Source organism: Erigeron canadensis, chromosome 3, assembly GCF_010389155.1.
Source record: "Erigeron canadensis isolate Cc75 chromosome 3, C_canadensis_v1, whole genome shotgun sequence".
Lineage (NCBI taxonomy): Eukaryota > Viridiplantae > Streptophyta > Magnoliopsida > Asterales > Asteraceae > Erigeron > Erigeron canadensis.
This window is the reverse complement of record NC_057763.1, coordinates 23,334,570-23,346,109: the sequence shown is the minus strand read 5'-3', so window position 1 is coordinate 23,346,109 and position 11,540 is coordinate 23,334,570. Positions and strand designations below refer to the sequence as shown.

At 34.5% G+C, this 11,540-nt stretch overlaps 1 protein-coding gene across 2 annotated transcripts; it reads left to right on the top strand.

Moving 5' to 3' along the window:
- The first annotated feature begins 604 nt into the window (after positions 1-604).
- LOC122594007 (sorting nexin 2B-like) lies at positions 605-7,319 on the top strand. 2 transcript variants are annotated; one of them, XM_043766481.1, is made up of 5 exons: positions 605-1,684; positions 2,500-2,709; positions 2,923-3,183; positions 4,936-5,022; positions 6,650-6,999. In XM_043766481.1, the coding sequence occupies exons 1-5, from the start codon at positions 818-820 to the stop codon at positions 6,719-6,721; spliced, it is 1,497 nt and encodes a 498-aa protein (XP_043622416.1). In that variant the 5' UTR covers positions 605-817; the 3' UTR covers positions 6,722-6,999. The 2 variants fall into 2 exon arrangements, with proteins under 2 accessions (XP_043622416.1, XP_043622415.1); XM_043766480.1 differs by lacking the exon at positions 6,650-6,999 and adding an exon at positions 7,006-7,319 and having other exon boundaries at positions 608-1,684.
- Positions 7,320-11,540: the final 4,221 nt, after the last annotated feature.

Genomic DNA, 11,540 nt, shown 5'->3' with positions numbered 1-11,540 from the left:
TGAAGCTGGCCCCACACACGCTCTTTGCTGTCTTGTCTTTACTCTTCGATGGACCGAAGCCAGCAGACGAAGAACATGGTCGACAAAATGCTACCTAAGGTGTCTTGGTCGAAGAGGCATCAAAGAGGGGTCGAGGAAGAGCTTAGTGACCAGCCTAATGAATCCCAAATGAAAATTATGTTTAAACACATGTTATACGATTTGATTCTTGATAAATTATAAAGCAAATATTTTAAAACATTTGCAGTGTATTGTTTAGTTTATTTAGAGGTGGAAAGGAAAGGAAAAGAAAGGGGAAAATTATATAATACATTCTTAAGATTTTTTAAGTGTGGAAAAGGAATGAGTGGAAAGGATTAGGAGGGGGAGTGTAATTGTTTTTTGTTTTAAAAGTTTTCCTCTTATTTTTGAGATAATTAGGAAGGAAAACTTTCTTTTCATGTCTTCTCCCTTCCTTTCCTAAGTTAACTAAACAATACATGGTTGAAGTTAAATCGACAACACATAATTTTTAACCCTTGACCGGTCAGCCTCTATCTAACCGGCTTAACTCCACCTTGACCCGTAACCATCCATTGATGGCGGGTTTTTATTTTTTCTCCTCTCACCAAATATAATGCAGTTAACCGGTGGACCTGGCGATCTAGAATCTAGATTTGCCGCAAATTGTAACAACCAGCTTCCTATTTATACTTTAGAAAAGTTTGTTAACCTTTCTTCTCCCAACTAACTTGAACCGAAAATTAGCAGTAGCTACATACTAAATAATAATTCATATTAAAATCCAATCCAGATAATAATAAATAATCAAATTAATATGAACAGATCACCAAATTATAAATCACTATCAGATTCAGATGAACAACAAGAACAAGAAGAAGATGAATTCTTTCACCACCCACTGGCTCACACCGATCCTTTACTTCCTTCACCAGATCAAAACCCTAATTCAGATGACATTAACAACACTGATCTCGAAACCGAAACCGACACCGAGCCGAAAACCGAAACCGAAGCCGATACCGAAGCAGAGTATTTGAAAATAACAGTATCAAATCCACAAAAAGAAGTTGAATCATCAAGTTCAATCACAGGAGGTAAAAATACTCATGTTACTTATTTAATTTCAACTGAAACTAACTTATCCGATTACTGCGGACACCGGTTTAGTGTCCGCAGACGGTTTAAAGACGTAGTTACGTTATCGGACCGATTAGCGGAATTGTATCGAGGGTTTATTATACCTCCTAGGCCTGACAAGAGTGTTGTAGAGAGTCAAGTAATGTATAAGCAGGAATTTGTTGAGTTAAGAAGGAATGCTATTGAGAAGTATTTGTTAAGGTTAGGACGACACGTTGTTATTAGGAAAAGCGATGAGTTGAGAGTGTTTTTGACGGTTAACGGGAAGCTTCCGTTGTTAGGGAGCGAGTCGGTGACGGCTAGGATGATTGACGGTGCGAGCAGGTTATCGAGGCAGTTAGTTGGTAGTGGTGGTGGAAGTGTTGGATTTAGGTTGCCTCAAGATGTTGTTGAAAAAAGTAGGTGGGATTTTTTTAGGATTTTTAAGGAGAGCAGTGATTGGGGTGGTACGGGATCGAGTTTATATGAGCAAGATTCGGAGTTTCTTAAGAGTAAAGAGAGATTGCTTAATCTCGAGAAGCAACTTACGGATGCTTCCAAGCAGGTTTGTGTCTTTATCTCGAATTAACTAAGGCCTTCTTTGTTTATTTATTCATTAAGTGAAAATTGTAAGTGACCGTAAGTATGTCTTGATAAATATAATTTGTACAGATGTTTCTTATTTGCGCTGAACGATGATCTGAATGATAAAATAGATGATCATTTTGATACGCTTAGAAATGATTATTTAATAAGGTATAATTGCTTAAATGAACTTTAAAAATGATGTTTGTAAAAAGAAAATATGGAAAATCAATGACTTAGTGGGGAAAGCAGCACACTTGTGACTCTCCAGCTTAATCCATGCTTTTTAGATTATGTGAAGAAACAAATAAGCTCAAATGACTTGCTACATTAAGATTTTGTTGAAAACAAACACCAGTTGACCCCTTTCTTGGTTTTGGGTTTATATTTTTGGGCAAATGTCATAAAATTTCAATATATGTTCTGGGGTTACATGTTGAGAAAGGGGGTTTTCTCTCACCTATGGTAGGTTTCCTCCTGTTGGTGGTCTTCGGGTCTTGCACTCGAGGAATGGAGATGATCAGGTTGGCCAGTAGCCCGCCAATGATCTAATTTGCCGTTCAAAAAAATATATAAGTATCGAAGGGGCCTTTTTTTTTTCCTAATCATAGCATAAAGAAACAGTATCCAGATACCATGAAGTTGAATAAATCAAAAGTTTATTTACCAAAAGGGGGCGTTCCAAAACTTTAAATGAATCAAACAAAGTATGATTACTAAAAAACAGGACAAAGAATACTGCTATTGTTCTAATGGATACTATCGATTGATATGGCATTTTCCTTTAAAACATAGGCAGAGTTGTTTGTTAAAACTCAGCAAGATATGTCAGAGACAATGGGAGCGTTTGGGCTTGCATTTATCAAATTGACAAAGTTTGAAAACCAGCAGGCCGTTCATGATACACAGAGAAAAAGGGCTGCTGACATGAAGAATCTGGCTACTGCTGCCATTAAAGCTAGTAGATATTATCGGGAATTAAGTTCCCAGACTGTCAAGCATTTGGTAAACTACTACTCTAGATGTGATGCTCTATGGACGTCCACTTATAACTTTTGTTGATAATTTAAGGTCAAGTATGGGATTCACCTAGAGTGAATCACTAGAAAAGTGATTCAAATGTAGGCAACAAAACATGAAATGCCAGTTTCTAAGTCTTATTTTTATACTACGAAAGGATTATGCTATCAAAAATCTTGATTTGGATCTTTACGGCAGGATACACTGCATGATCACATGGGATTAATACCAGGAGTCCACACTGCATTTTCAGAACGTTCTAGTGCATTATTGACTGTTCAAAGTCTTACATCTGAACTCGATTCATTGTATCTACGAGCTGAAAAACTGGAAAAAGCATCTTCCACTACATTTAGCAATGATAGGCCAAAGACACTCAAACTAGGAGAGGTAAGGGAAGCCATAAGAGTTACTGAAGATGCAAAAAGCTGTGCCACCAATGAGTACGCGCGAATTAAGGTATTTTCCGCCTTTTATTTTTCTTCCTCATTTCACAAACTTGCCAATGACCGTCATTTGGTTAATGTTTTGAAGCCCTGTTTGGACCTTAAGCATGTATATTCAACTTGAAACCCATGATTAGTTTGACTTTCATATTTGGTTTACTTAAATGTAGAGGTTTAGATTATCTTGCAAGACTAGATATTTTAATTGCCTGTAATTATAGTTGGTAGTAAATATTTTGATTTATGTCTATCATCTTTCTAACATCCCTATAAAATATTGGGTTTTTTTTTCTAGCTTTTGCCCTAAAGGCACATTTTAAGCTTCATTTAGTGTGCATCAGTTTTTTTCTCTAGATTTAGGTTCTTTAGTTCGTATAAAACTTTAGTCTCTTATAGTAGAAAAAAAAAATCTCAATCAATCATTGTCAACTTAAATTTTTTTGAAAAATGAAATTGATGTATGCTTAATGAAGTTTAAGACATGCCCTTAGATGTAATTTAGACGATCCCATAAAATGTTTCACATTTTCATTATAGTCTTGAGAGAGATTCCCAACCTTGTAGTTTAGAAAGAGCAGCTTACCTTAATTTTTGGGAGATTCTCTTTTCTTGAACAATAAATAAGTGGAATCGGTATGCACTATCTCATCAAGAAACATTTTTCTAATATTGATACAATTCAGAATTTTGCCTCATGATTTCTGATCTTCATACAATACCTGCGAGTGCACGTTTTGTGCGCTCTTGTTATAATCTACTTTATCTATATTCTTTTAAGTTTGGAACAGAAAGTTCTTTATATAGGTTTCAATTTTTGTTTAGGTAGCAGGCAAGTATCATTTTAGGTAAAGATTGGGGATTGTAGTTTTATCAGGATATGGATTCTCATCGATAACATCTATACAAATAGGGCTTGGTGTTGTGAGTCTCTTATCCTTGGTTGGTGCGAATTGATTTTGTATTTTGATTGAACATCATTGGAAGAGTTGGTTGACATTTTGAAAGTTTATTGTTATCTGAGAGAGATGGTCTATCAAAATAGACTATATCATTTTTGTTTCGGTTGTTTGTTGTATCTTGTCATTTTATGGTTCAAATTTGCTTGTATTTCGAGCCTGATCCTGTGACTGCATCTTATTTCTTGTCAAAAGATTGAAATCTTGTTCTTTATATTAACGGTCTAAAAACTATATATATTGCTTGTGAGTTTACTATATATACTACTTCAACTATACTCTTTCACCTGCTAGAATTTAATTGACTACAGTAATGAGATCCACAAAGTGGTAGAAATGCATAATGGATTTTATAATCTAGGATCCCTTTTTGCTCCAATTTTCTGTTCTTACAACTATATATATTGCTTGTGAGTTTACTGTATATACTACATTGTTCTTTAACTGTTGTTTCCTCTAGTGTTTATGGATAGAGGAAACACATGAATTTAGCCCTCTTTCCCCTAGTAGTTTCAGATAGAGGAAACATGTGAATATAGCCCTCTCAAGAATTAGATTTTTTATATTATTGCATTCATATATAAGACAGCTTTTCACCTGATTTTGTTCCAAAAATGATGCTGCATTGCATGCTCTAGTTTCATCTAATGTATAAAACTTTTAATATTACAATACTTTGGTCTTTGCATAAATTTACCTAAACGTTAGAGGTAGCAAGATTATTACTAATATTATTTTGTCCGTGTGTTGTTGCATTTTTTTGTGAATATATATTGGTAGTATGGCACATGACATATCTTTTCATGCAGGAAAATAACAGGACTGAAATTGAAAGGCTAGACAGAGAAAGGAAGGGGGACTTCATAAGCATGTTGAAAGGATTTGTGCTTAATCAGGTACGGTTCTTTGATATCAACTCTTCTATTTTTCCTTCTGAGTTTTATTGTTTCAAGGAGCCTCTTTAGATTTTACGATTTGACCAGGAAATGTTCTATGCTTTAAGTGCCACAAGAGAGCCAAACTAAATTTAGATAATTGTAAGTTACACATCAAATAGGATAAAACAGCAAATCAAGAAGAATCAAATGTAAAGATTGACACTACTAGAAATATAGTTGCAACATATAAGTCTATCTGCAATGATCAACAAACACACGATAACTCTTGCAATGATAATAGGATTATCCATTCGGTTCGGTCTGCATTGAATTGTTTGGGCATGTGGATTCTGTTTGGTCTTTCCTTACTATGCGCTTGATTCTTTCTATTATTTGCATCATATATCATTTTACATATTGCGTCTATAATCAGTAAACTCTATACATATAAAACAAACAGGTTTTTTGATTATCTGACATTGGGTATTGAAAAGGTCCATTTGTAATCTTGCTTTAGTAGTTACCTGAAGTTCCTTCAGGGTTCAGGATCAATGATAGATGAAGGTATGAAGTGACTAGTTGATACTTAAGATTATGGGTACTTCCTCCCAGCCGCTTGATTGGTGATAATTGTAGGTGGAAATTTTGACCCATTCACTCGTAAATGTGTTAGAAATATGCGCTCTCACACACACATTTATACACACTTTTTACTCTCACACATACATAGACAAGCATGCCACATACTCTTACTGGAGGTCTTTTTGGAAGTAGTCTCTCTCTCCTAATGAGAGGTATGATTGTCCACATCTCACCTCTCCCTTACCCCGCCCCTAGTGGGATTGGGTATCATTGTTATTGTACTCATGAATGTGTGGGGTTGGCTTAGTTTGAGAATAATTGGGTTGAACGTTCAAAGTGTACATTTATGCAAATACAACCTACTTTAATAAATCGTCTTCATAAATTCAAGTCATGATTGTAAAACTTTTGTTTTTGGACTATTACTTGATACGGTAATCGTTAATTAATCATCTAACATATTAAGAAAATTGTTTCCAATTCAAACCCAAGTAGCAAACTGACTACTGAGCCATCTTTTAAGAATAATTCACCTGTATTGATCAAAATCTCACCACCGCTAATGTCATTGTTTCTAGAGTTAATGAGCTGTTTTTATTTGTTCAATTTGAATCCATAATCAAATTCGAGTTCATTCTTTCAGTCTGGACCAAAATTTCACATGAATCTGTTTGTGGTAAGGAATTTAGAAAGGGTGATACAGTTGCTCATCTTTCATGGTAGTGTGTCCTTAAGATTTCAGAGGAGACCCGGTTCAAACCTCACTCAGTAAACAACTAGGGGAAAAAATGTCTAGGAAATGGCCACGTAATATCGGTTATGTTGAGTCATCATATTCAAAGGCTCGACTTTTCCTGGATAGCCATAATAGGGATCCCTCACTCTTTATCCGTTTACCTATATTAGAATTCTGTGCTTTGTGGTAACTTTGTCCATCTTCTTTAGTTACGTTAACAATTCATTGAGCTTCCTGTTGATTACCCCTACCAAATAGTCTTCAATGAAGACTATGGCTACCATTAATTTCTGATATTGGTATTCTTGTTGTATTTGCTACTTATAGGTTGATCAACGAGTTCATCTAAAGCAAAAGAACGCATTCTCACTTATCATCATTTTAACTTATAATTTGTAAATAAGTTGTATTGTTTGTATATATTCACATAGGTTGATCCGTTTACTTGTATTGAGTTACGTTAATGATACATAAAGCTTCCTGTTGATTACCCCTACCAAATAGCCTTCAATGAAAGACTATGTTACCATTAGTTTCTGATATTAGTATTCTTGTATTTGCTACTTATAGGTTGATCAACGAGTTCATCTAAAAGCAAAAGAAAAGCATTCTCACTTATCGTACGTTCATATTGCTTGAAATTGCATTTTAACCAATAATTTGTAACTTTTGCGCAATACCAGGTAGTATTTTCAGAGAAAATTGGGAAGGAGTGGACAAATGTTGCTGAGGAGACGAGTGGTTATGTTAATAAACACAATTGTTGAGGGATGGGATTGTACAGTCCAGACAGATTTTGTTTTTTTAGATTTTAGGCTATTCAAGTTGTGGTAGCAGATTACAGATTATAGATTACAGATTACAGCTACAATATAGACGAGAATAAGTGCATCATTTTGTTTAATGTTACATGTATTCTGCATTATAGGCGAAACTGTGAAGATAACTATTAACTCTGTATTTTTAAGAAGCCGTATGTATGGTTGGATGCTTAGTATATTTGTTCTTTTCTTCTCCTAGTCATTCATTAGGTTTCGAGCAACTCGGTTAACCTTATCTATTGAATTTGGCATCCTTTTCTTTTCCCCTCTTAACTTCCTCTGAATCCTATACACTCTATTCCATGTTTAGGCATATAAAGCTTAGATTGAATGGTGAAATTCAAGACTCTTAAATCTTAATGCCAGTTTTGAAAATGCGTGATGCTGTTGAACGTCTAATAATCGTCAATAACGATAACAACCAATTAAAGTTGAGTCTACGGTTGGAAGATATACGGATGAATAAAAAGAAGTCAACAGAACAATACAAGTTTATTTCAAAAGAAACATTAATTTAATTGAGAATATATACAATATCGATCAACAATATTTAAATAGTTGGACATATACAGGATTACCTATACACAAAGCACCTGTATTCTGATAAGCGTTTACGACAATCGTAATGAATTGCAAACTTACATTGTTGACACTTGAAGATCATCTGGTACTGCAATATCTCACCACACGTAGCGCATGTACGGTGTGGATGATTTACAGTGTTATAAATGCCCCCGAACTTTATATTCAAATAAGGAAAAAGGAATTCGTATCTGCTAGAAGCAACCAAACCCATATGTGTTTCACTCTGAAGTATTGATGGAGCACAAGTTGGATGTATAGATTGGACACATTCATGACAGTGATAAAATGACCTTTCTGGATTTAATAACTCAAAAATTTCGCAAAAGTATTCACCTTTATGGTTCTCAACAGGATAGTAACTCAAGTTCATAGGATGCTTGTCACACTTGTGCGTAATTGTCTGATTTAGTAACAATGCACATCCGGGATGTACATGAATATTGCAAGTTTGACATTTGAATGAAAACTGCTCATAAATTTTACCTGAGCATATATAACACTCACTAAAACTTTGTTGGACTACTCCTGAAAGTAGGTGATTTGGGTGAGCCTTATGAGTTATTTCTTTAGGTATGAATGCACAATTGACATCAACATGGTAGCGTTGGCATTCGACACAACTATAAACAAATCCATTGCATGGTAAGCTACAAATAGCACACCAAAACACACCGAAAAACTTATTAGGAACATTTGGGAAGTAAACAAGGGTATGTTGTGGGTGACCTGGGTGGCCTTTCACAACAACAGGGAGTCGGGTGCACCATTCATGGAGTACAAAGCTGCACAACTCATCCTCATTGGCACATCTGTAAAACGGTGAATTCACAATCGGTCTCAAACATCCATTGCACAACAGTTGAACTTTTTCCATCGGTTTATGATATGATAGATTACTAATGCTTGAAGAGCCTGGCCTTGTAACATCTGACTAAAATTAGTGGATGTTTGTGACTAGTATGAAGTTTCTTAGTTTCCAATGACGTCGTTGATCCACTTTCGTTGAAAAACAAGGTTCGTAGTAAGCTATAACTCTCATCTGGAAATGGAAGATGTAAAAGGTTCGGATGGCCACCATCTTCATAATTTTGAAGTAGCTTGCCCATACCTGAACCATTATAACACTAGATCACTAAACAATATATAATTGAAAAACTCTCAAAATCATCAAAGCAGACATGAAAACAATAAATATAAAGGTTACCAGGATTCATAAAGATGGACATGAATGGCTCAGCTCTGGATGTTGCACAATCTATATGGGCATAGTATCTGCACTTGTCGCATTTATAAATCCATCTATACTCTTTAAAACCAAATCCACGAAAACATACCCTACACGAGGGGTTACTTTTAGCGTCTTGTTCTTCTCTCGTAAAGGAATAAGTAAGGGTGAGTGGATGAGTATGGGTGAAAATATCATTTGTAGCTTGTTGTATTAGTATCTTTTTTGACAAAAATGCACAATCAGTGTGAATTAATGGGATGGGACATGAGACACTGATAAAAGTAGCCTTTATGTTCCTTCCCACACGCATCACACTCGCACATAATCGGTTTAACATTGCGAACGAGTGGGTGTTTGTGGCTAGGGTGATAGATGGTAATGGTTTTCAGCAAACTTGTAGCACATATTAAGTCAACGTGATAAGTGGCATGAGTGCAACTATAGTAAAGGGTGTACCTCCTTATACGACTCTTACAAATACTGCAACAACGCCAATCGGCATATTCTGATTGTGAGAGAGTAAGAGGATGATCATTTGCAGGGTATTACAACCTTTCTGGAATATTTCCACAGAATTTGTGGATAGAGTAGTGACAATGATCACACTTGTATAAATACCTATGAAACCAATTGATTTCTTGTTGACACCGGTTACATTGACACTTCAAGTCTTGTTGTGTTACTAAATCATTATTCTCATCATCATCTTCATCTTCATCACTATCTTCTTTATTATGTGACCACAAATCTATGAATTTTAATGGATGTTCATGCCAAAAAATGTACATCTTGTAACAATTTGGGTTGATAATGGTTTTTGAAATGAACCTTAAAATGAAAAAAAACTAAACATGATATTTATATACTGTATATAAACATTCAACCTTTTGTAATCATTCTTTTCTTCATCAAAATTCAATCTAGGCTGATAATGTACTTAGGCAAATTATTAACACATAAATCTTAATTAAAGGTTATTCCAATTCCAATTATGTTCATAGCGTTGGGGTAATCTAAACTTATAGAAAAAAGTAAGGCATCTTCAAAACGAATTATGGTCATTAATTTATTTCACTTGTACATATTATAAGCAACAAGAATAATCGTGCATATTTTTTGTTCTTATATATGTATATGCATATGTTATGGTTTAAATAAAACAAATATTAAAGTAAAACAAACAAAATAGTATGTTTGTCTTCATTGAAAACCATCGTGTATCAATGTATATATACTAATGTTTCATGAATATTCATGCATCAATTTTATCATATGACCCAAAGATCAAAATCATGTACCATTTGTTTTGTTTTAACACTTGTTTTATAATATCACCCCCTATATAAATTAGATTATTTATATTTTAAATAACACCATTTAAATAAAACCAGTCTAAAAACCGATTGAACTTCTTTAACAATTGGCTTCTAAATGACTACATTATTGGCCAATGATCTCAAAAATCACAAGTGAAAGGCTTGAGGTTGGTGATAGGAGACAAGGGAGAGACCCAAGTTTGATTATTAAGGCGACCGAGTATTAACGTTAATTTATTGTCTTATTTAGAGACGGAAGGTATAGGTTTCTCTCAAAATGGGAGTGATATGGTCAGTTAGGGGTATATCTTTGCCAGTGTGTCGGAATACCTGGACATATTTTGTTCGTTGAGTGCCTAAAAGACGTTAAATCATGAGGGTAGTAAATTGCTAAACAAAAAATCATTAATAGACGATTATTTTCACGACTCCGCTCTCATCACTACCGGCTCAATAGCTTTAGTGGGCCAAGCAATAGCTTTAGGCCTCCACTTTTTTAGGGCCCCTAAATTTTTTAATTTTCGGGCTTTCAGTTTTTAGATCAAACAATGTAAAGTCCTGTTACCACAAGAATAAATGAATAATTGCTGTAAATATATAAAGAAAGCATAAAAAATAAAAACTCACAACCCCATAGAATTGGAAAAGCACACACCACGACCCTAAGTCAAAATGAAAATCTCAATCTGTGGTTGACAATTTCAAGCCCAACTTAGCGCAGTTAGTCCAACTTTATAGTTTTTGTGGTTCACAATTTCGAAGACTAAGAATCTGTATAATTCGAAGTTCCAAGTGCGGTTGATTTAGGTGGTTCACCATTCCTATGAATCAGTATTTATTTTTTATTTTTGCACTCTAAAGTTTTCTACAGATTTTGTGATTCGTTTCATTCAAAAATGGAAAAGACTTTGAGTCCGAATAGAAGAGGAGTTTTTTATATAGACTTGAAAAAAGCCTCCAAATATGGTTCCGTTTAAAGCCACCAAAAAGGTTAAGCCAGCTCTGGCTCTCATACAACCCAATTTTTTTTTTAATATGATGTATACAAGTATTAAAGTTATTACTTTGTACTAAGTAATAAGAAATACAATAATTTTTACCCATCCAGTTGTGAATAATTTGAAATTGCAAATTCGTACACGGTATACATGTATTTTGTTTTCCATCGTGTTTTTATAGTTCTAAAAAATGTGGGCATTATTATTATCTAGTATACACTATACATGTTTGGCTAAAGCCCTAAATTCGTATCCTTAAAAAACACAAAC